At 52.7% G+C, this 25,098-nt stretch overlaps 2 protein-coding genes across 2 annotated transcripts in view; one reads left to right on the plus strand and one right to left on the minus strand.

Moving 5' to 3' along the window:
- The window catches only part of CACNA2D4 (calcium voltage-gated channel auxiliary subunit alpha2delta 4), a gene marked incomplete at both ends in the record, with an annotated part of 113,907 nt that overhangs the window by 8,950 nt on the left and 79,859 nt on the right, over positions 1-25,098 (minus strand). The window contains 3 exons of the mRNA XM_080914776.1: positions 2,098-2,160; positions 2,307-2,351; positions 3,413-3,474. Coding sequence (XP_080770902.1) covers positions 2,098-2,160; positions 2,307-2,351; positions 3,413-3,474 — 170 coding nt within the window. The remainder of the gene's footprint in view (positions 1-2,097; positions 2,161-2,306; positions 2,352-3,412; positions 3,475-25,098) is intronic.
- On the plus strand, positions 18,131-24,231 carry LRTM2 (leucine rich repeats and transmembrane domains 2; the record flags this gene model as incomplete). The annotated part of the gene is made up of 3 exons (XM_080914777.1): positions 18,131-18,197; positions 20,705-21,295; positions 23,780-24,231. The coding sequence occupies 3 exons, from the start codon at positions 18,131-18,133 to the stop codon at positions 24,229-24,231; spliced, it is 1,110 nt and encodes a 369-aa protein (XP_080770903.1).

Consider the following 25,098-nt stretch of genomic DNA (forward strand, 5'->3'; position numbering starts at 1 on the left):
TCTCAGAACGAACTGATTATTCTGCAATATCCTGGGATTATAATTCATGAGCTTACCAGTAGAAATGCTCTAGGTAGGATGGGGACCCTGGGGTCTCCTTCCCTGAGCTAACCCTACCTTGGCTGCTTGTCTTAGGTGTACTGGGCTGGGGAGCAAAGATTGGCAGGCTAGGGCTGAGAACTCCGTTTGGTCTATTTGGGCCTTACGTGGGTTCTTGATCAAAGAATGGCCCTTTGGCTTTACGAATGGTTGGGGAAGAAAATCAAAAGGCCATTAATATTTCAAGCTCATGAAGATTACATGAGATGGTTCAGTATGCATAGCGGATCCTGTTGAGACAGTGCCTGCTCCCTCATGCGTCCCGTACCTCAGCTTGGCTCCATTGCCATCAGAGCTCTTGCTCAGTGGTTACCAGAGGCCACCAACTCACAAAGCTGAGCCCCTCCACCCCCCAGCCAATGCTCTCTGCTCTTCCATGGGCCCACTCTGGCACACTCGTGGGGCTGGTTATCATCTTACCTTGCCTGATCAAAGCACCTGACTCCCTCTGCTGCTCCTTAGGTTCACAGCAGCCAGTCATGGTCATATGGTAGTGGGACTAGGGTTCAGGTGACTGAGACACCCTGTTGTCCTTGGGCTTCTTCAGCCACAGGTGGCTGGGAAAAGGGGGTGGGGAGGCTAAACCAACACTCAGGTGCCAGGACTAATGATTGGCCAGAGTTTGTCAGTGTCCTAATGGACAACTCAGTTTTTCCATTAGGAGGAAACAGTGAAAGTAGCTTCCGTTTCTCAGCTTTTGCTGCTCACTACTTAAGAACCGCATGCCTAGCCAGTGACGGCACATGCCTTTAAAGCACCCGAGAGGCAGAGGCAGGCGGCCTAGAGTGAGTTCTAGGTCAGCCAGGACTATACAGAGAAACCCTATCTCACCATCTCCCCACCCCCAGAAAAAAACAAGAAAACAAAGAAGGAGAGAAGGGGGAGGAGGGAGTGAGAGGAAAAAGAGGGAGAGGGAGACAACTGTCCCTGGGGTACCAGTTCCACAGTCCTTTGGTTCCCTTCTCTCTACCTTCTATCTGTGCCCAGTCTCTTGATCCTCAGCTCTACTTCCTGTGGCGGTCTGACCGTTTCCATGGATACTCAGCCCCACGTGTGAGAGGCTACAGCGTAGGTTTGGGGGGCAGAGACTACCCTGACCATGGCCCTAGTCAGTGTCAGCTATGATCCTGCAACTCTGCCAATATCCAGGCACCCGGAGCCCTCCAGCTTGGGGTTTAGCCCTGACATCAGGTGGCCCAGCCTCTGGTCTTCAGGAGGAAGAAACTGAGGCACAGATCTTGCTGAACAGAACACACACCTTCCTGTTGGCGACTCTGGCAGAGCTGTGGGCTTGTGTCACGGAGCTGGTTCAGGTGGCTGTGCTCAGGTTAAGCTCCAGGCTGAACAGGCTTCTTTTAAAGTATAATTCCTGGCTAATTTTAGGGACTGATCTGTGGCTGAGCAGATATAGAATTACCATCGTGGCTTCCTCTTTTGCCTGAGTAGGTGGCTGGAGGGAAGGCAGGCTGCTGTGTGACGCAAGGATGGTCCCCATGCCCTTGTTAGCCTACGGGTGCCCTGGCTTAGTGGCTAGAATCAAGTAGTCAGAGGGGAGGACAGAGGCAGAGACAGTTTCCCTGGATACCACCCTGTCTACCATGGGGTGGGAGTATGGACAGAGGCAAGATGCAGGCAGCAGAGTACTTAGGGCTCAGAAGTCCCTGATGGTTGTGTGGGAGAGGGGCAGGGCACACGGTGGCTAGGCTCTCTTAGAGCAGTGCTCTCATGGAGTAGCTCCTTCATCTCCTGTGGTACTTCCTTTCAGCACCTCCAAGAGAGGCCAGCAGCTTAGTTACAGTTAAAAAGGGCGCTTTTTTTTTTTTTATTTGCATTTGGATGGTGTTTAGAATCTTGCTTTTATCTCCTTGGATTGGGGAAACAACTTCTCCCAAGATTTGCATCAAAGTGGAAGGAAGGCCTCACCCAGCCTTTGCCTCTTTGGCTGAAGTAGCCGCTGAGGTCTAGACTTCCTCCTGCTCCAGCTCCTCGGTCACTCACCTCTTGTGGTCTCTCTGAGATCAGGATGAAGCCATTGTTGTCTATGACAAAGCAGTCCAGATCCTGGAGGAGAGGTCAGGACAGGAGGTCATAGCCAGGAGGAGGGCGGAACCCTGCCATCAGGGTCAGGAAGGGGACATTGGGAAAGAAGTAGTCCCCAGAGAGACACAGGACACTGAACTACACCTGCGCTCTTGGGAAGAACTTACAGTGTCCTGGCAGCTCTTCAGGCACGGTCCCTCTACGGTGTTGCACTGGAAGGAAGAGGTGACACTGTGAACCCTGTGTACCTTTGTGGATGTAAGTGCACGCTTGTATGCATGTGCCTATACGTGGTGTCAAGTGTGAGGTATGTGCTTATATTAGTACAGTGCGTATGTGTTACAGGTAGGCTTATGTGTGGTGTGTATGTGCAGTATTTGAACACATTTTTTGGTGTGGTATACATGTGGTATGTATGTTCTGTGTGCAGGTGCATGCCTGTATATGTGCAGTGTGCTACAGATATGAAGTATCTATATACAGTGTCTTGTATATGATACACATGGACTGTCTTGTATGTGGAGGGTCTGTCTGTGCTAAGTGTGTCTGTATCTACATCCTGTGTGGGACATTTGGGGAGTGCCTATTTTATGTGCAGATTATACTGTGGAGGTGTATGAGAGCATGCTTGTGTACCGGGCACGTGTACATGTATGGGTGTGTCTCAGCAACAGGGCACTGAGCAGCAGGCTGTGCTCTTCTGAGAGCGTGGGCCACCTGCATGGCACTGGGGCTTTCATAGGATGGATGGGTTCTTATTGTCCCCCTTCATCTCTACGCCCTTCGCTGTGCAACTGCCTGTGCCCAAGGCAAGAGACCTGGAAGCTGCGAGTGAAGGAGCAGAAGAAGCTTTTTACCGTGAGGAGGACTCTGGCTAGGACAGTGAAGGCTCCTGGTGTGTGTGTGTGTGTGTGTGTGTGTGTGTGTGTACAAGAGCAAGAGAAAGTTCCCTGGAGCCTGGACAGCCTGAGGTCTGGGCCTAGGAGGGAGGAGCCAAGTGAAGCCCTGCCTTACTCAATAGCAGACAAGGCTAAGATGGTTTGGGGGTGACAGAAATGGTCCTGTTTTACCCTTTGCCTTGGGTCTGATCAGGGACAGAGCACTGGGGTGAAAGAGGGAAAAGACCAAATATGCAGGGTTCAGGAAAGGTCAGGAGAGGCAGAGAGAGAATGGGGGTGTCTCCTGTGGGAATGGGCCAGGTTGTGGGGACAGTCCTTCTCTATGGATGGCATGTTGAATCCTCTTCCCGCTTTTGGGCCCCCAGTCACCCTACCTGTTGCACGGCTGCCCAGAACTGGTGCTGGAGGTAGTCCGCTTGCATCTGGATGCCCACGGCTGCAGGGGACAGGAAGGACAAAGGAAGGGCCAGATGAGTGTTTGGGGAGGGGGAGTCAGTGAGAGAAGAGAATGATAGCATCCTCTTAAAGAATGGAAGCTTATTGAGACGGCTGAGGAGGGGAGAGACGTGGGCCGGTGGGAACAACAAAGGCGAAGTCTCTGGTAAAGGGCCTCTAGGGCCTCTGGGAGCAGGAGCCTGGTGGGAATCCCAGGATTGGATTCTCCCAGTGCAAAAAGCAGTCCTAAGAAACGCTTGAAAAAGGCCAGCCTGGGATCTGTGAGAATGGCTTCCTCTCAGGTCCCTGGGAGCTCAAGGCACATTCGCTGTGTGCTCTTTTCCCTTTGACCCAGTTGAAAAAAAAAATAACAAGACAAAACAAAAAACCTGGGGAGAGCACTGTTTGTGCAAGATCATGGGACCAAAGGTGGTAAACTGAGTCCGGAATGAAGGCCTTTGTGAGCTTGGCAATTCACAGGCCTCATGGATCTCAGCCCTGGTGGAACGTCTGCAAGTCCAGTCCCTGTTCACACACATGGAGAAAGCTGAGCTGCTGAGTCATAGCCAGACCACCCAAGTTTGCAAGGCCATTTCGGGAGACCATCACTCTGCAGACGCTTCCCTTGTGATGTCCCCCATCACAGAACCATCTGACTCTTTGATTCCCAAATAGGCCTGGAGAACCCAAGGGGGCACTCACATACTAAGGGAAATCTGGGACAAAGAACGACAGGAGAACTTGGGGCCAAAGAATAGAGAGAAAAGGCAGGTTTTCTATGCTGAATAGAAGGTCTACAAAGTAGGCCAACTTCTTCGTGTATAGAATAATATTAAAGCCATTCTGGGTGCTTCGGGTGAGTCAGGCACCTTTATAGGCAGGGGTGGGGGTGTTTAATTCTTCACAGACTGGCACTAGCCTCATTTAGATTTCATGGGCTGAGGGAACAGAAGCTGAGTAGAGGTTCCATGGCTCAGCCAAGTTGCCAGCCAGGAAGTAACAAATCTAGCTTCGGTCTGGGACCCTGAGCCCGTAAGGAAGGCATAGCTCTGAGTTCCCTAGATGTCTGGGTGGGAGACCTGGCAGGCAATGTGGTCTGCAGCATGTGGGCAGGCCGCTCATACACACTGCACACCATTGCCTCTTGATCATTATGCCACCTGCCTAAGAAATTCTAAAGTCACCCGATGCCCATTCCTACTCTAGTGCCCGGAGGCTCTTCCATGGTGCGTTTGTGCCCCAGTACGGCACAGGGTGTAGATCTGCATCTTTTCTCAAAGAGTGAGAATCCAGCCTGGCTGAGCCTGGGAGGTCTGACGGGGAGGGAGGTGATGGAGTGGTCACTGCCAGCACGGTTCCAGCAGGTGCAGCCATAGCTCCGGACTTTCCAGGGCCACAGTCCTGCTCTGGCCCACTTGGGCAATGAGTTGAGATTGCCACTGTCACTAAGCTGCATCTCCAGACTTTTTGGCATTTTTCATTTTGAAGCAGGGTTTTGCTAAGTTGCCCAGGCTAGCCTTGAACTTGTGATGCCTCAACCTGTTGAGTAGCTGTGATTACAAGCCTGTACCACTGTTGGTGCTCAGGGGACAGACACTGCAAGGCCTGGAATCTCTAGACCAGAGCCTCCTGGAGCACAGCCGAAAGTCACTCCAGAGTTTCTCACCCAGGAGGCGGGCTAGAACTGGGAACCTGAATTTCTCATGGCAACAGGTGATGCTGTGGCTGATCCCAGGAGCCCCTGACCCGAGGCTTCCCCAGGTAGATGGGGTTTACGAGATGATGGTGATGCCCTGCCCTGTCCTACCCTAAACTGTAACCTCCAATTACCCATGGCTGCTGGAAACTCCACATGTGGGCCCGAACTTTTAATATTATTTCGTTTTACATAAATGTGGGTATAGACCATGTTGGATAGTCTAGTCATACAGCTGAGTTTGCAGCTGAAAACAAAACCAAATCAAACCAACCAAACAAACAAACAAAAAAAATAAAATAAAATAAAACAAAACTGAGGTCCTAGAAGGCTTCTCTCTGCCTCCCCTCCCCCTGCCTTAGAATTTCTGAGGTGGATTTGGGGTGCCTCTGTGATAGGGGAAGGCTTAAAGGTCCAGGTGGTGGAAAGGGGTAGGTAGGTAGGTTGGTGGGTAGGTAGGTGGGTAGGTAGGTAGGTGGGTGGGTAGGTAGGTAGGTGGGTAGGTAGGTGGGTGGGTAGGTAGGTGGGTGGGTAGGTAGGTAGGTGGGTAGGTGGGTGGGTGGGTAGGTGGGTAGGTAGGTGGGTGGGTAGATAGGTGGGTGGGTAGGTAGGTAGGTGGGTAGGTAGGTAGATAGGTGGGTAGGTAGGTAGGTGGGTAGGTAGGTAGGTAGGTATGTAGGTAAGTAGGTGAGTAGGTAGGTGGGTAGGTGGGTAGGTGGGTAGGTAGGTAGATGGGTGGGTGTGTAGGTAGGTGGGTAGGTGGGTAGGTAGGTAGGTAGGTGGGTGGGTGGGTAGGTAGGTGGGTAGGTAGGTAGGTAGGTAGGTGGGTGGGTGGGTAGGTAGGTGGGTAGGTAGGTAGGAAGGTGGGTAGGTAGGTAGGTAGGTGGGTGGGTGGGTAGGTAGGTAGGTGGGTAGGTAGGTAGATAGGTAGGTGGGTGAGTAGGTAGGTAGGTAGGTGGGTAGGTGGGTAGGTAGGTAGGTAGGTGGGTAGGTAGACAGGTAGGTGGGTGGGTAGGTAGGTAGGTGGGTAGGTGGATAGGTAAGTGGGTGGGTAGATAGGTGGGTGGGTAGGTAGGTAGGTAGGTAGGTGGGTGGGTAGGTGGGTAGGTAGGTGGGTAGGTAGGTAGGTGGGTGGGTAGATAGGTGGGTGGGTAGGTAGGTAGGTGGGTAGGTGGTAGGTAGGTAGGTAGGTGGGTGGGTGGGTAGGTAGGTGGGTAGGTAGGTAGGTAGGTGGGTAGGTAGGTAGGTAGGTGGGTGGGTAGGTAGGTAGGTAAGTGGGTAGGTAGGTAGATAGGTAGGTGGGTGGGTAGGTAGGTAGGTAGGTAGGTCGGTAGGTGGGTAGGTAGGTGGGTAGGTAGGTAGGTGGGTGGGTAGGTAGGTAGGTGGGTAGGTAGACAGGTAGGTGGGTGGGTAGGTAGGTGGGTAGGTAGGTAGGTGGGTAGGTATACAGGTAGGTGGGTGGGTAGGTGGGTAGGTAGGTAGGTGGGTAGGTGGGTAGGTAGGTGGGTAGGTAGGTAGGTGGGTGGGTAGATAGGTGGGTGGGTAGGTAGGTAGGTGGGTGGGTAGGTAGGTAGGTAGGTGGGTAGGTGGTAGGTAGGTAGGTAAGTGGGTAGGTAGGTAGATAGGTAGGTGGGTGGGTAGGTAGGTAGGTAGGTAGGTGGGTAGGTGGGTAGGTAGGTAGGTGGGTAGGTGGGTAGGTAGGTGGGTAGGTAGGTAGGTAGGTAGGTAGGTAGGTAGGTGGGTAGGTAGGTAGGTAGGTAGGTGGGTAGGTAGGTAGGTAGGTGGGTGGGTGGGTAGGTAGGTAGGTAAGTGGGTAGGTAGGTAGAAAGGTAGGTGGGTGGGTAGGTAGGTAGGTAGGTAGGTGGGTAGGTGGGTAGGTAGGTGGGTAGGTAGGTAGGTGCGTGGGTAGATAGGTGGGTGGGTAGGTAGGTGGGTAGGTAGGTAGGTGGGTGGGTAGGTAGGTGGGTAGGTAGACAGGTAGGTGGGTGGGTAGGTAGGTGGGTAGGTAGGTAGGTGGGTGGGTAGGTAGGTAGGTGGGTAGGTAGACAGGTAGGTGGGTGGGTAGGTAGGTGGGTAGGTGGATAGGTAGGTGGGTGGGTAGGTAGGTAGGTAGGTGGGTAGGTGAATAGGTAGGTGGGTAGGTAGGTAGGTGGGTGGGTAGATAGGTGGGTGGGTAGGTAGGTGGGTAGGTAGGTAGGTAGGTGGGTAGGTAGGTAGGTGGGTAGGTAGGTAGGTAGGTGGGTGGGTGGGTAGGTAGGTCGGTAGGTAGGTAGGTAGGTGGGTAGGTGGGTGGGTGGGTAGGTAGGTAGGTAGGTGGGTAGGTAGGTGGGTGGGTAGGTGGGTAGGTAGGTGGGTAGGTGGGTAGGTAGGTGGGTGGGTAGGTAGGTGGGTAGGTAGGTAGGTGGGTGGGTAGGTAGGTAGGTGGGTAGGTAGACAGGTAGGTGGGTGGGTAGGTAGGTGGGTAGGTCCGTAGGTGGGTGGGTAGGTAGGTAGGTGGGTAGGTAGATAGGTTGGTGGGTGGGTAGGTAGGTGGGTGGGTAAGTGGGTAGGTGGGTGGGTGGGTAGGTAGGTAGGTGGGTGGGTAGGTAGGTGGGTGGGTAAGTGGGTAGGTGGGTGGGTAGGTAGGTAGGTAGGTGGGTGGGTAGGTAGGTGGTTAGGTAGGTTGGTGGGTAGGTAGGTAGGTGGGTAGGTAGGTAGGTAGGTAAGTAGGTGAGTAGGTAGGTGGGTAGGTGGGTAGGTGGGTAGGTAGGTAGATGGGTGGGTGTGTAGGTAGGTAGGTAGGTAGGTGGGTAGGTAGGTTGGTGGGTAAGTAGGTAGGTGGGTGGGTAGGTAGGTGGGTGGGTAGGTAGGTGGGTAGGTAGGTAGGTGGGTGGGTAGGTAGGGGGGTGGGTAGGTGGGTAGGTAGGGGGGTGGGTAAGTAGGTAGGTGGGTGGGTAGGTAGGTGGGTGGGTAGGTAGGTGGGTAGGTAGGTAGGTGTGTGGGTAGGTAGGTAGGTGGCTAGGTGGGTAGGTAGGTGGTGGGTAGATAGGTGGGTAGGTAGGTAGGTAGGTTGATCTACGACAAGAAATGCAGATATGGCACACCATCTCAAGAGGGGCAAGTGTTCTGTTCCAGCAAGTGTGGTGGCTTTCATCTTTCACTTTCTTCTCTGAGGGTGCAGGCCCTGTTCTTCCTTTCTCACCTAGTGCTCACTATACACAGAGTTCCTTGACCTGCAGAAACACTTCCTGCTTCTAAGCACAAGTAGTGGGTGGCAGTGCTGATGTTGAGGACAGTCGACCCCTTGGAATGGAAGGAAGCTTATAACTTCATCCTTGCTCCAGTAGTCAAAGGGTCCAAGATTCCTTCTAGAATGGAGTTCAGTGGCTCAGGGTGGGGCCCGTGGGACCATGCAAGTTCCAAGATGGAGAAGACGTCAACAACGCTAATGGGGATGTCTGGAGAAGGTAGGGTTTGACTCCACCTCAGTGAAAGTCAGGCTTTGAGCTCCTTGGGTAGAAATGAGGGTAGGGTGAAGGGCAGGCTAGCAGCAGTTTCAGACCCAGTTCCTACGAGGCCAGCTGTCTACCCACTTCAGAATTCGGTGTATTCCAGTAGCCTCCTGAGGTGCTACATCACTGTGAGCAACCACAGCCATTTCCAGAATGTTCAGAAGCTGAGCCCACCCTCTACCCGGAGGCTAATTTCCTTGCACTGTCTGCCATGCAAGGCTCATTCTTCCCACGGTAGTCATTTCTTGGTTCACCTCGGTTCTGAAGACCTTGGTTTCAGGTCTCCATGCCAAAATGATTACATACTGCTCGTCTCTGCTGTGACCGCCAAGCCTTCTCTCGCAATGTGCTTTGAGGGTTCCAGTGTCCTCCCCTGGGCTTTCTCCATATGACTACCACTTGTTTACTTGACCCCCACCCAACCTTCCCGTTTAGAGCAGAATTTAGATCCCTGCAAACTCACGAGGCAGCCTTGCTTCAGCCTGAATCACTGTCTTCCCCAAACAGGTCAGTTCATTCTACTTCAGGGGATCACGTCACTAGCCTCTTTCTGGACTGCTCTTACCCCAGAGCTCTACAGGGCTGGCTGCTATAATCAGATCTCAACTCTGTAAAACCAGCTCAAACCTCATCACCTGGCAGAGACTTCTTTGACCTCCCTGGATAAAGCAGCTGTGTCCATCAATATTTGCTCTCTCTCCCCTCCCCCCCCCCCGTTCACCTCTCTCTATCCTCTCTCCCTCCCCTCTCTTCTTCATCATTTGTTCTCTCTCCCTTTCTCCCTCACTCCCACTGTCTCCTCCCCTCCCTCCTCTCCCCTCCCCCTTCTCATTGCTGTTTTATTTTCTGTGCGATGAGATTTATGTAGCTGATGTCTCACCCTGTGGGGTAGAGTGGGGTTCACAGAGGGCAAGCAGACCGAACTCTGATTCTAGATCTAGAGGCACACTGTCACAAAACAGGGCTCAGTTAACTGTTTCTTGAGCTAAGTATATAAATGTGTCAGGTTCATAGGTGACCCCACTTCCCTGTCTGCTCACGTTCAGACCTTCTCAGACTCCTCCTCCCCCATGGAGTGTCATTTCATCACTCAGAGTGACCTGCCACCTAAGAGATTTATCTCTGTGCCCCAGCCCTTTAGCAATCCATTGGGAAACGAGAGATTTAAGTGAGAAAAAAAGTAGACCTTCCTCTGGTAAGAAGGGCAAGACTCGGGAAGAAAGCAAGGGGCACAGGAGTCTCAGCCAGGGATCTGCCATGCTGAAAGCTCTTATCCCAGGCATTGGTCTTTCCCCAAGCACACTCACAGAGCTCAGCCTGTTCTATTGCTGTGGTAAACTCTAGGGACCAGAGGTACTTGGTGATTCACCTAAGTGCCTGGGAAGACAGTTCCTGAGTCACCTCCTGCTACCTGTTGTGTGGCTGCATCTGCCCAGAATTTTTGATGGGGAGAGGCAAGGGGTAGGAAGCCTCGCTGAGCGGCTTTCCTGGGGTAGTCCAGAGAGCTTTCCTTATGGTTGGGTCTGACTGATTCCCATCTTAGACCTTGACTTTGTTTGTGAGGAACCTGCCATGGATGAAGGGTACGTCTCAGATGTCTTTCTACCTGCCACAGGTGACCTTCCCTGTCTCTGTTCTTGCTGCCGCAGGCTGCCTTCCAGTCCTGCGGTCCCTCCACAGGGACCTTGTGTCTTCCCCCAAGCCCCCAGTACTTTGGTGTCCTCTCCGCTGGGTTCATAGCCTGACAGTGCACCTCAGTAAGACCACAGGCAGCTGGAGCCTTCACAGGGCATTCTTCCTTGATCTATGGTGCTATTTTGTCATCAGGTATGGCAAAGCAAAGCACACACAAGCAGGCATGTGTACACACACACACACACACACACACACACACACACACACACACACACACACACACACACATTACCCTTCTGGAGCACCAAACTTTTCCCTGCTGGCCTCTGTACCCGTGTTGATCCTTCTTGACCCCTGATTGGCTAAACAGAGACCGTGGGGGAGGGACCTGATTTCTGCAGCTGTTAGCTGTGCCCATGGCAGGTACTCTGCCAGAACCAGGATCATAGGAGTCCAGGGTGGAGGCCACTGCAGGGCTCAGCTCACCTGCCTGCTCTGTGAGAACTCAGCAAGGGATAACTGCTTAGCTGCTAACTACTTGAGAAGTGAAAATGCAGACGTAACCAACAGGAGGGCATAGAGGTGTGGGTGATAGGGAAAGGTAAGGTGAGTTACCCCCAAGCAGCTCACAATACAGGACAAAAAGCTACCACACAAATTTTTCTGTGAACAGAACTATAAGGTGGCACAGAGAAAACATCCCTGCGGAGGGGATGTTGGGGTGTTGCTGTTAATTTTGTGTGTGTGTGTGTGTGTGTGTTCATCCCAAGAACAGTCTGTGGGAGTCTCTACCATGTGGGTTCTGGGGAGTGACCCCAGGCTATTAGGGTTGATGACTAGTGCTGTTACCTGCAAGGAGAGCTATCTTGCCTCACACTCCCACCTTCCAAAGCTGAGTTTTTAAGGCAGGGGTAGACACCATGGGCAGAGGTCACTGTGCTCCTGAGGGGCCTGATTTCTTGAAGCAGGAGGTGGGAGTGTGTTAGGGGAGTGGCTGGTCACCTTGATGGAAGGGCACGCACAGGGGTCTTCAGAGAGGATGGGGACTCTACTCTCTCAGCTCTGTTGGATTGCAGTCCTGAATCAAGGTGCTCCGAGCCTTCAGCCCTAGCTCTGAATGTAACATAGAGGAAGGACCCTGGGATACATATTCGTGCTGTGTTAGCTACAAGCTAGACCATTCACTGGACAGGAGGGATGTAAAGGAAGGAGGCAGGATTCACGTTGCAGGCTGGGAAGGCCGGCTTCTCTTTTGGCTTAGCCTCTGGCTCAGTCAAGCTTTGGAAGGAACACTCTCTATGGGGATGGGCTGAGTGGCAATTCTTTACACTTGCTTTGTCTTGACTGGGAGAGAGGCCTTTCCACTCATGGATTCGGCTTTCTGACCCATCCTTTGGACCAGCCAGGCCAGTTCTTTCATTTTCCTGTGGGCACGGAGGTGCATGGTCCAGGATGCAGCTGCCTGCTCTGACACTCCACTCTCCCAAATAGTCCTGGCCAAGGGTGGTCACATCTAGAGACAGCCCTTGTCTAAAGGGTCCTCTGAGGACCCTCAGTGTTCCTCTCGCAAGAGAACTCAGCCTTTAAGGGGCTGGCTTTTCCTGATCACAACTGGGGTTTAACATAGGAGACAGACCCAGTGTTCCAGGTCTAAGATCTAGGACAGTCAGCAGGCTGTGGTCCGTCTGGGTCCAGTACCCTTTGGAAGGTCCTGCCCTCCAAACGGACAGAGATGATCGCTTGCAGGAGTGCTGGGAGGTGAGAGGAGACAAGGGTACCTCTAGTCTTGGGCAGTGGAGATTCACCCACAAACGTTCTCCTGCTGCCACAGAGCTTCGGAGGCCTGTGTGCGCGCGCGCGCGCGCCCGCCATCGCAGATGCGCCCCAGCTGTCACTCCGCTGCGCGCTCTCCTCCCTTCGCTTGCTTGCTGTTGAGCACGCGCGCTCTGATCCTGCTGCCTCTCCCCCTCTTCGGTCTGTCTTCCTCCCGCCCTCCCTCTTTCGCTTCAGTTTGTCGTTGACCCCGCAGCCCCCTCCCCGGCAGCCGCAGCTCAGCCTGCGGGTCCGCCTCCTTTACAGGCGCTGTCCAGTCTCCCACTGCCCTGAACCAGACGGGACATCCCCGCGTTCTGCCTGCCAAACTGCCGGTGTCCAGCTACATGGTCTGAGCATCAGGTCCCAGTGCAAAAAGGTGAGTTGTGAGCGGCTTCTGGGAGAGAACGAGGGTGGCGCAAAAGGAAGGATGGCTTGGGTTTTGGAACTAGGGACCACCTGTCTCTGCACAATTAGCAGGGCTTTCTTCCCAGGGCAGTTGCTGAGGTGGGGTGGGGGAAACACTCTGGGCCAGATAGCTGGGTAACCCAAAGGTACAGAGCAGTAGAACTCTGACTCTTCAGTGCTGGGGCCATAGCTGTATTCTGCTAAGGAGGGGGTATGGAGGAGGGGACAGGGAGGAGAGCAGTGCCGGTGCCACATGATGGCCCCGGGTAGCATGGAAATGTCCCTGCAGCAGGAGGAGCGGCAGCTATGGGAGGGGGAGACAGCTCGGGTGTTAGAAACAGGCTGGAATTCTGAGAGGCTTTGAGTGGGGGTGGAGGGTGGAGGACCCACTGACTGAGGCAAGGGCTGGACCTTTATACCAGTTGCTCCTGCTGAGCTTGCTGGCCTTCGGGTTGCTGTCCTTGGACAAGGGTGCAAAGGAGCCCTTCCTAGTTGGAATAGTCTTTGCAGTCCTGATGGAGCCTCCCTGGTGGGGGTGTGGCTGGGAGTGAAGGAGGGATGTCTGGTAGTTCTTCCTTACAAGCCCAGGCCTTGATTCTAGCACACTGGATGGTCAGACAAGCCAGGAACCTGAGATGTTTAGGTGGTCCACTACTGCATAATGGCTTTTGCAGCAGGTGGGCCAGATGCCTTCGGAGCACTGGGCACTTAGTATAGGGGGCAGTGTACAGTGAGGTCACATTCACCTGGCTGGCTGGCCCACAAGGGCATGGATGCCCGACTCCGATGGAGCAGGACGCTGGTTTTCAGGAGCCCCAGGCCCATTTCATAACGCTGGATTCTGCCCAGGAATCTGCAGTTCAAATTCCTGTATGGCCGGCAGGTCTGGGACTGGGCTCTGATTGGCTGCTCTGCCTCCCACCCCCAGCTGTCTGCATTCCAGGGTGGTGGTGGGGATGTTGGCACCGGGCTGCCAGGGTTTGTTGGGCATTGCCTTGTGTGACTCAGATTGACAGGCCCACAGCTTAGATAACTACAGCAGGTGGGGGGAGGGGAAGAAGCCAGCATGTGGCACTGGGCGGGGGAAGTCCAGCTGGTAGGGAAATCCAACATCAGCTTCCAAGCTGCCAAGAAGAGCCCAACGCTCCCACCCCCACCTTCCCACTGCAGGAGGGCTCCAGCTCTGCCAGAAGAGGGAGACAGGGAAAGCTAAGCCAGGCAGGCAAAGAGGCGGGCTTCTTAAGCCCCCTACCTGTGTTCTTTGAGGTTTGGCTAGAGGATGTGTCTGCATTTAGGGCCAGCTTACCCTGTTCTCATTTTCCAAGTGCTGAGACCCAGAGCTAGGGTCTTGCCAGGGTCTTGCTTTAGTCAGGTGGGTGGCAAAGGAGGGAGCTCGAATGGGTGATTGTGTGTACAAGGTTGGGGGGGGCAGGATGAGGCTTTGGTGTGGGGTGAGTGATCTTTCTTGGTTCCTGCCCGGGGAGGCAGTTGAAATCCTCAATGACTTCTTTAGCTTCACAGAGCAACCCTGAGTGTGTTGGGTTTCCTTCCTAAGGCTTCTGTCAGAGACAGGGCGAATCTGACAAAGGAAATGGCTCAGGAAGCTGTCAGGGAGAAGGCAGTGTACAGAGAGGAGCCTGGAGGAAGGGTGTGTGGCTGTTCCAAGCAGAAGGGGCTTAGAAACTGCTTCACTGGATAGTGTGTACTTAGAGGTGACTGACAGGGGGCAGATGTGGGGGTATTTTCTAGAAGGGCCTCCTGGCCAGACAGGTGACAACAGCTCATGGAACACTTCAGGTTCCTGGGGCCTGGGCTACCAGGAATTTCAGTTGCTTAGATCATCTAGATGTCCAGACTCCCTGGAAGTCCTCTAAGATGGGACAGGATGACTTGCAGGCCATTTGCTAGCCTTGAGCGTCCCGAAGAACAAACCAGGAAGACCCTTTCTGCTTCCCCTCTGCAGGTTACAGAGCTGGGGGAGGGGATGCAGGGGGAGGGGATGCAGGGGGAGGGGATGCAGGGGGAGGGGATGCAGGCACCTTGACCCGGGAGAGACTGGGAATGCACAGGAATGGGCCCAGAGATCCGGACCTGAGGGCACTCCAGGCTGCATGTTGTAAATGCTTGATTTGAGGGGCACTAAGAAGAAGCTCAGGGGAATCTTGTGGATCTCAGGCCTGGGGTGAGGTTTTTTTTTTTTTTTTTTTTTTTCTGTTTTTGGTTTTTAGCTGAGTGTGAGCCCACATCATGGGGGAGAGTAGGCCTACATCTGTGGGAGAAATTGGAGGGCAGGGGCACTCCGTCATCTTAACCTCAATGTTCCTCCAGCAAGCCTGACTGGCTGTTCCAAGTCGTGGGAGGGGGCAGCTGGGGTTCCAGGAGAAACAGCTCCCATGCCCTATGCCCTATCAGTAGTTGGTATGGCAGCCATTGGGCCAGCAGAAACTCGTGAAACCTCTCCCTGCCCCTGCTCCTGCCTCGCCGTGGGTCTGCTGCTCCAACCATCTCCTCCCCAACTGCCCCACCATATCCCCAGCCCGGAGGGGTTTCTGGGTTTCTTCCAACCTATGGGTAGGATGAGGACAGGAATGGCTGTTTGCTCAGATAGTTAGTGATGAGGCGATGCCTTGTAAACAGTAAAGTTCTACACGGAGGGCTGTATGTCTCTGTTTCTGAGTCGGCCTTTACCTGAGGGGTAGGGCTAAGTCAAGAACTTGTGAGGGCAACTGAGTCAGAAATTTTGTGGGCAGGAAACGGGTCCAATCGCTATCATTCCATCTGCCTAACCTTGTCCATGCCTCAGTTTCCCTATGATGTTGATGATGACTCTAACCTTACTGAATTGTATGAGAACCAGAAACACAACACTGTGGGTCTTTGATGTGGCCATTAGCATTCTCCCCATTTAAAGGCTTGTAGGAGGCCCTCAGGTTGGTGCTTTTGTCTTGGCCTGCCTTAGGCAAGGTTAATTAAGGTTCTGGGTGAGCCCTGGACTTCTTTTTCCTTTAAATCTGCCATTTTCTGTCCCAGCTCCTCCAGGCTGACTGTAGGCAGCCAGTGCTGTCCCCAGTTGCCTGACCTAGAGTTGTACCAGTATGGCCTTCTGGGTAGCTGTTAGACCCTGGCTGACTCTGCTGGTCTATACTTCTCAATCGTGAATATGTCTCCAAATTGCCTAGGATTTTGTTGTGGGTGTGGAACCTGAGATTTAGCATTCCTAAAGGCTCCAGGCTAGCTGATCTTATTAGCCCTCAGAGTCACAACGGAATATTTCTGGTTTGGGAGGTTTTAAGGTTGGCCAGTCCTAGCTTTATCAGCTCCTTCCTCCAACCTGAGTCCGGGACCCTGCTGGGCTCAGCTTTGCCCCTTCTCTGTTTCTGGGGATAAGGTAAAACACAGGTTAGTTTTGGGAGCTGGTCCTGAAGATGGGGGGTGGGGGGTGGGGAGTGGGGATGGAGTGAGGACAGCTTTTCTTCAAGTAGGACCTCTGACTCCATCCTGTCTCCCACTCCCACAGAGTGTTAATTTATTCCAGCAGTTGGCCAGTGCCTGCTGCAGCAGCTGTCCTCTGTCTCCCAATGTAGGTCACCCCTTTCCCGAGGAGTCTCTGCCTTTCAGGGGCAGAAGGGTCTTTTGCTGGGAGGTGTGTGAGTGACTTGGGGTAGAAAGACTAGGAAGCGCCCCTCCCCCACACCTCTCCAGGATCAGAATGTCACTGACAGTCAGATGAGACTGGTCAGCTACCAAGACAGAGCAGGGGGTGTCTTCACCTAGACTCCTGACTTGTTTTCTCCAGAGGATCCCAGTCACCAGAGGCCTTTCAGCTACTTGAGTAGATAACAAGCCCCCACCCATCCACCCACCCCCATCTTCACTGTTTGCTTATGGCGCCTGGGCACTGAAGGGGCAAAATGGGAGGAAGAACCTTCTTGGAACGTCAGGTAGAGGTCAACCTGAAGGAGGCTTCTCCATGTCCCGTCCCCCGAGGGAGGGTACAGACATGGGAGCTGAAGCTGGCTTGGGCCTTCATCAATCCTTGGGCCCAAATAACAAGAAAACACTGGCCTTGGCTTTAAGGCTGCCTCAAAGGGTTCTCAGCAGATTTTCCTTTGGGGCTGGAAGTGCCCCTGTGACTCCCTGCTGGGGCTACACTGGGACCATGAGGCATCCCTTCTGCTGCCTGAATGATGGTATCTAGGTGGTGCTGGACCACTGCCAGCAAGGCATGCGCATGTGTGTGGGTGTGCATTCATGTGCCTACGTATTCCAGTACATGCCTAGCTACTTGAGTGTGGGAGTGCATGTGTGAAGGCACGTGTGTTATGGTACACTGAGTTGCATGTCTTTCTATGGGTCCACCTCACTCTGTTTCAAGGTTGTGTCTGGGAGCTCTGTACACACTCAAGGATTTCCCCGGCTAGGGCCCCTGCAGGGTGACAGCCATCAGGAAGTGGGTAAACAGCCTGACTCAGAAGCCGGTGACCTATTCTGACTTATCACGTAACCTTGGCAGGCTGGTTATGTTATCTGTGCATTTTGGGTAGCTGTAGCCTGCTGGAGTGGTCCCAGAGAATGGGGCCCTTTGGGCCCTAAAAGGGAGCTGGGGTATACCACAGCCTCCCCTGTGTGAGCCTATCCTGGGAGAGGGAGGCTGGCGGGGTGCAGGCTCTGCCTCTCCACTTCATAGCTCTTAACCACATCTAGCAGGGTGCTAAGGAGGCTTCGGGCTCCTTTAGAGGACCCTGTGTTGTGGAAAGCCCTAGAAAAAGTAAGTAGCCCACTTGTCCCCTGGAAGAGTAGCCTGCTGACTACACTTAGCTACTGCTAGTTATTTTACCCTCTCCTCTAGGTCTTCGTGTTCCCCAGGGCCAGCAGCAGAAGAGCAGGAAGAGCGGGAACCCCTGACGGCGATAGTTACAGATCAGCTGACAGAAGACCTCCATAGTAGCTCACCCCAAGGTGACAGTGGGCTCGGAAGCAGGGGGCGGTGCAGCAACTCACACCCTACCTGTCTGCAGAAACTGAAGGGAAGGACCTGGCCTTGCCTCCCCATAGCTATGGTAAGCTGGAGATTGGGGGACCGTGGGAGGGACTGGTGCATCCAGGTGGAGAGGCACAGGAGGGACCTCGCTCATTTACCTAAGAGAGACGCACGCCTTCATTCTCTCACCGTGTGGTATGGTAAGCCTGGGGGAGGAAGCAATATTGCAAGGAAATAATTTTTAAAGCTCACAAGGGTGTAAAGAGGCCTCTGGGGAGTGAGGAAAAGATGGGGTGTAGGGGGTGGGTGGAGCTGGGGCTCAGCTGGCAGTTCTTGTGCTTTCCAGCCCACCCCCAGGAGGTAAACATCTTGCTTGATCCTTTTGACACCCTCTCTTTGCCTAGCACCAGGAGCAACAGGAGAGGGGGTGAAGAATGTAAAGAGACACCTAGGCCTTGTTCCTGACCCCTGGGCTGGAACAGGCTCCAAATGTTTTGCTCCACCCATCTCTCTCTCTCTCTCTCTCTCTCTCTCTCTCTCTCTCTCTCTCTCTCTCTCTCTCTCTCAGGACTGACAAGTAGTGCGTGCTGAGGGGCTCTCTCTCTTCAGAGCTGCAGAGAGTGTGGGTTTCACCATGTTGGCACCAGGCAGTGGCCCAGAGCAGAGGAGCAAGCTTGTCCTGCAGTGGAGACAGCTCTCCTGTGAGTATGGGCTCAGCATGGGGGTGGGGGGTGTGTGTATCTGACAGGGTGACAACGTAATGTCTGACAGTCCTGGATGCCCAGGGCTTTGCTTTGGAGGCCTAGACCCATGCCCTCGTTAAGTAAAGACAGTCCACACAGGCTTTCCAGAGGCTGGGAGAAGGAGGCTGAATGGCTGGATTTGCCCCATGCATCACAAGCCAAGAGCTCTACAGGAGAGTCATCCAGACTCACTCCTTTTAACTGGGATCTGCAATGTGTGGAGAAATCAGCCCCAGAAGGGTTACATTGCCAGCCAGCCTCGGCTACATGAAAGCTATCTTTTCCTTTGGCTTCAGCCATCTTGTCTGCTGATCTGTATGCTGCAGAGTTTCCCAGCTCTGTAGAGGCACTAGGGAGTTCTTGGGGTGCAGCAGGGGAAGAAGGGATCTTAGGGACTGGATCCATCCCTCCCACCACACACAGCACATTGAGGTAACGGTGCTAGTGAACACAGCCTTGTTTGTGAACATTCTCTTCAAAGGGACCAGGTCAGCTGTGGCTGGTTTGCCCACGGCTACACAGTAAGAAGTGAGAAATGGCCAAAGGGACATTGTTTCACTTGACCTGCCCTGCCCTTCTGTCCAGTTGCTCTGGCAGGGAGCGGCCTGAATTATTCACCAAGTGAATGGCTGATCCAGAGGCTCAGATCCCTTTCCTCCTGGGATCATTCTGACACCTCTCAACGCAGGATTCTGTTTTCTTGTCACTAGAGCTTTGGTGCAAGTCTGAATTTGATGATGGGGGTGGTGGTGGAGGTGAGGGGCAAGAGTTTTTTTCTCTCTAGTTTAGCCACCAGAAAGCATGTGGAGTGTGGCTCTTGCTGCTGATTGTCCTTCTTAAAGGGTCCCTTTCCTTTCCTCTTCTCTCACTCCCCTTCTCCTCCTCTCCTTTCTTCTCCTCCCCCTCCCCTGTCCTTCCTTCCTGTCTCCTCTACTCTTCAGTTTTTCTCTCCTTTCTCTCTCTTTCTTCCTCCTTCCACACCCCTCCATTCCTCTTTCTTTCTTTCTTTCTTTCTTTTTTTTCTTTTTTAAGATATTTGTTACACAGCCCAGGCTAATCTCAAACAAGTGTTCTCGTCTCAGCCTCCTGAGTGCCAAACACAGATCTGTGCATCACACTTGGCTTCTCCTTGAAAGAAAAACACGAAGAGTGTGTGTGCATAGAACAGTGTGTGTGTGTGTGTGTGTGTGTGTGTGTGTGCATGCGTGTGTGAGTTCATGTATTTGTTATGGGGCAGGCTGACCCTGTTGATGGGCTCAGAGGAGTAGGAGGTCATTTCAGGTGGCCTCAGGTAGCAGGGAGAGGTCTCCAGGTGACTGTATAACTAAGTTGTGCTCATTTTCCACCAAGAACAAAGTAGCTCAGGTGTCAGCCTCATAGCATATTCTTCACTGTCATTAATCCCACAGGGCAGGGAGAGTGTCTTGTCCTCCTCTCAAACTCTGCCTGTTGGGACGTTAGATGACCAGACACTCACCAGACAGACTGGAGACTGTCTCATCTTGGTGCCCTGGTTGGGTTGGCTGTTGGCCATCCAAATAGGGCCAGCTGGGAAGCGACTGGCTTTGAACCTCCTCGGTGTCCATCTGGAAGCTTTTCTTGGAACTCTTGCTTAATACGATGGAGACAGAACTGTGTGAGCTTATTCTCAAGTGGGGCTGACTACAGCGCCACCATCAGAAAGGGCTGCTTCCTGGGGCTCACTTCCAGCAGCTGCCCCCAGGCTGGACCCACATATTCTGCTCAGAAGGATCTTGGGGGAAAAACAGGACATGGTAGGAATCCTGTTACTTGATCCACCCAGGAATGTTACCTTGACCTCTAAGGCTAAAAGTACAGGATGGGCTTAGCAGCTTCAGAGTTCAAGGGCAGACAGAGCCCCTGCTGGCCAGACCTCTAGTGTGTAAGCTGTGTGGTTTCCCGTGCATTATCACAGTGCTCTGATGCAGGTCCTAGCTGGGCCTGGGTCCCACCTTAGACATCAGAATCTCGTAAATGGACATCATTTAAGATGCCGCAGGGGACACTCTTGACCTCCCTTTCATGCCCAAAGCACATCTCAGTGTGATGTGGCTTCAGGTTGGGGTGAGGTTCCCATGGGAAGGACCCAGCCTTGTGGCTCAAAGACTTTGAAATGTTTTTCTGGTATTCTAAAACTGTATATTTGACAAATAGTTGGGGCATTAGGGCTTCTAAGTTCTGAGACACTTAGCAGTAAAGAGTGAGCAGGGACTGCAAACCTCCATGGCTTGTCTCCACTGACAAAAGTGACAGTTTGATGTCCTTTAACATGGGTTTTTGAAGAACCTGAGCACCTTCCCGTGAGGTCGATAAATACCTGTGGGATGACTGTAGCTTATGCCAAAGGAGACAAGGCCAGGAAGGTACTTGGGTGTGAGCTGGGAAAGGGAAACTGAGGCAGGAGAGCCCAAGCCTGTTATTCTCTTCTTCTGACTCCTTCCTAGGGATCACCTGCTGGATTGCTCTGTGTGCCGTGGAGGTGCTGCCTGCCTGCCCTTTCTCCTGCACATGTGACAGTCGCAGCCTGGAAGTGGACTGCAGTGGCCTGGGTCTCACCACTATACCCCCGGATGTGCCCGCCGCCACCCAAAGCCTTTTGCTCCTGAACAATAAGCTGAGCGCCCTGCCGAGCTGGGCATTCGCCAACCTGTCCAACCTGCAGCGTCTGGACCTGTCCAACAACTTTCTAGACCAGCTCCCCCGGTCCATTTTCGAGGACCTGGTCAATCTGACAGAGCTCCAGCTTCGGAACAACAGCATCAGGACCCTGGACAGAGACCTGCTCCAGCACTCCCCACTACTTCGGCATTTGGATTTGTCTATCAACGGCCTGGCCCAGCTGCCCCAGGGGCTTTTTGATGGGCTCCTGGCACTGCGATCCTTGTCCCTTCGCTCCAATCGTCTGCAGAGCCTGGACCGGCTGACGTTTGAGCCCCTGGCAAGCCTGCAGCTGCTTCAGGTTGGGGACAACCCGTGGGAGTGTGACTGCAACCTTCGAGAGTTCAAACACTGGCTGGAGTGGTTCTCTTACAGAGGTGAGCCCTACCACCCCACAGGCAAGAGGGAAGCTGGTATGAGGTCAGGGGAAAGAAAGGCTACAGCCCCCACCCCAAATATCGATACTTCCCGCAGTCAGTGGAGGCCAGGGGCCGCTCAGCTATGCTCATTAATGAGCAGATGAACGGTTTGAGTTTTTCTTTCTTATTCTTCCTTTGGAAAACTTATTATTTCTTTGCACATGTCTGCTTGAGAGTACCTGTGTGTGCACACACCACAGAACATGTGTGATAGTCAAGAGGACAGTTTTAGGAGTCTGTTCTCTCCTTCCACCAAGTAGGCTCCTGGGATGTAACTCAGGCCATCAGGACTGTCAGCAAGTGGTTTTAACCACTGTGCTATCTTTTGATAACCCTTTAGTGTGAGGTCAGAGCCTGGCCCTTGTATTCTAGGTTGAAACTAGGCTCTGAGAGGCACCATCCCTGATTTCTCCCCCAACTTTAAAAAAGCTTTATCTGTTTATTTTGTGTATGTGTGTGCTCAAGTGTATTACATACGTCACATGCATGCAGTACTCACACAGGCCAGAAGAGAGCGCCCCTGGAACTAAAGTTATTAGGAAGTTGTCAGCTACCCAATGTGGGTGCTGGGAACTGAACTGGTTCCTCACAAGAACAGCAAGTACTCTTACCTGCCGAGCCATCTTTCCAGCTCCCTCTTTCTTTAACCTGAGAAAGTTCTGTAACGACCAAATGAACTGATCAAATGAATGCTGGGCCAGGGTCAAGGGTCAGCCTGGACTACAAAAGACTGTGTCTAAAAAATCAATCAATCAATCAGAAAAGAAAATCAATCAATAAGAAAAGAGGAAGTGGAGTGGAATGGGAGGGGCATAAATGAGTACAGTGTTGAAAGGTGCCAGATCTTGTTTGAATTTTGGCCCTGCCACCTACTAGCTGTGTGATCTTGAGAAGTTAATTAACATCTCTGTGGTATATCTGTCAGAGGGAGAAAGGCCAATTGGGAGGATTAAATAGGGCAATGCCTACGAGGTGGTTTGAAAGGTGCCCAGCATAAAGGGAGTGTTCGGTGGAGCGCTGATTGGCTTGCGCACTTGCTCATTTATATTCAGAACATCAAGAGCACCCAGGAAGACACAGTCAGAGCCCAGCACAAGGCAGCTGTTTGGTGTGTGTGGAATGAACGAATCAGCACTAACACTCTGACAGTAACACAGTACTTCCCCTCACTCTTACCTCACTCATTTCCTACCCAGACGCTAGCTCAATAGTTCCATGCTGCTCGGATGCACTAATTAAACACACGTTACAAACCATAAAGTGCTTTGAGATGTTAGTCACTGTGATGATGCTGATTTTTCTAAGTGGAGAAATGATTAATGCCGTTGTCTAACTTCCAGTTTACAGAGACCTTTTTTGTGCACGTTATTGAATTTAATCTGTCAAGCAGCTAAACGAGACAGATATCCGTGTAAAAGAATCCGGAGATTCAGACATAGATACTTTGGTTAAATAATTTTTCAGTTGACAACACAGCCAGGATTCAACCTTGGGTCTCTGGCCTAGGAAAATGAGGTCACTCCCTTCTCACTCCTAAGCCCTAAGCTCTGTGTCATTCTAACCAAAGGTGGTCAGGGTTCCACGCTCACTGGCATTGGCTATAGGGCACAGTCTTGCCCTTAATGCAGCAGGCAGGAGCCAGCTTCTCAGATTTGTTCTTCAGCCTTGTACTCTTTAAAGAACAAAACAAAACCCAACCTAGATGTTTCCATCAGCATCCTGAGCATCCAAGGCTAAGATGGATGTTTCTGTGAGATTGGACTCAAGGCACCTGGGCTGGGAGAGGGAGCTCTCTTACCCTACCCAGCTAGATACTCTCCCTCTGTGTCATGAAGGTGGTTTGGTGGCCTGTCTGAGCACCCTAATCGACGCCAGTCTCCAGCCTGTGCTCCCTCACTATTTCTTTCCTGGTACACCTGACAAACCCAGGGAGATGCCATGCCCACTTCTTGTTGACAGCCACCAAAGCCCTGTGTGGGGAGCAGAGGAGGCAGTGGCCTTGGCTTTTCTTCTTTTTCTGAGAAGGAACACAGGACAAGGCTTGTGTTGAAAACAGTGGCAAGGCTTCACAGACATCAGTGAGAAATAGATGTATAGTCTGGGCAGGGACATAGCTTGATGTACCAAAGCCATGTCCTGAGCATGCCCCCAGCTGTTATTGCTGGAGGTCAGCGTGACCTTGGAGGGACAGGTTTGAATGAGATGGATGGGGGAATTCTCTGAGAAACAAAAGTAACTGTAATGTCATTTTCAATGGCTTTGACAGAAGTGGTGGCCTTCTCTATGATGCAGCAATCCAAGTCCTTTGTCTATGGTGCTAGTTCCTGCCTGTTCTCACTCTTCTGTAATCAGGACTGACTGCAGTACGGGAGGTATAGTGGGGAGGGGAGGGCACCCCAGTTCTAGATGCTTGCTCACCCCCTCTTTTTTCCCTGGATGCAGGGGGGCGCCTGGACCAGCTTGCCTGTACCCTACCCAAGGAGCTAAGGGGAAAGGACATGCGTGCGGTCCCCATGGAGATGTTTAACTACTGTTCCCAGCTAGAGGATGAAAACTCCGCTGGACTGGATGCTCCAGGGCCACCATGCACCAAGGCCAGCCCAGAGCCTCCTAAACCTAAGCCCGGGGCTGAGCCGGAGCCGGAGCCCAGCACTGCCTGCCCTCAAAAGCAGAGGTATCGGCCTGTGAGTGTGCGACGGGCCATCGGCACAGTGATCATCGCCGGTGTCGTGTGTGGCATAGTCTGCATCATGATGGTGGTGGCTGCTGCTTATGGCTGTATCTATGCTTCTCTCATGGCCAAGTACCACCGGGAGCTCAAGAAGCGCCAGCCACTGATGGGGGACCCCGAGGGTGAGCATGAAGATCAGAAGCAGATCTCTTCTGTGGCATGAGAGCTGTCTGTCTGGCCCAGGTAGGACAGCGAGGAGACTCCATGGGACTGCTACCAAAAGGGCTGCCCTTCCCTCCATCACAGGCCCTGTCTCAGCCTGACACTGGTACTGCCTCCCTCAGCTCCCTGGTCCCAATCTCTTTCCAAGTTCCCCAGAAGCTTCCCTTGGGCCAAAGATTCCAATGGAAGGCCTTCTCTGGTCCTCTTGTCTCTGGAACACTGAGCCTTCCCATAGGCTTCTGGCCACAGGGAGGAAAGAACCTACACTAGAGATATCATCTGCACTGAGCACTTCTATCCTGCCCAGGGCTACCACAGCTGGTGGTTCTCCCTACCTCTCGCTCATTCCCATTTCAGTCTGTATTAGGGCCTGGGAGGGAGGGTCAGGAGACCCAGAGGTAGATTTCTATAACTCCTTTCAAAGCCACAATGGTATTAGGTCCTTGCAGTGTGAAGCTTGTCCAGCTCTTAGCAGCTGGTGTCAGTGTGTAAACATCCCAGCCCTGTGATCCGGGTCCAATGCTTAGAAAAACCAAAGTGACTATAATGTCCCCCTTGGGTGGATGTCATTATGTCCCTTTATTTGCTATAGACCCCTCAGACTACATTGCTTTAGGTTTATGAATTCTGTCCATACTTTTTGTTCTGGTGTGAGGTTTAGAGACAGGGCTTTACAGTAATTTTCTGTCAGACACAAGGCATCACTGTAATGGTCCCACAGATCAAAGTTTTTCTCTCTCTCAAACACACACACACACACACACACACACACACACACACACAGAGAGAGAGAGAGAGAGAGAGAGAGAGAGAGAGAGAGACACACACACAGACACACACAGAAACAGAGGCCATGAGAACTTGGGGC

This window comes from Micromys minutus (genome assembly GCF_963924665.1).
Source record: "Micromys minutus genome assembly, chromosome: 3".
In the NCBI taxonomy this organism is placed as follows: Eukaryota; Metazoa; Chordata; class Mammalia; order Rodentia; family Muridae; genus Micromys; species Micromys minutus.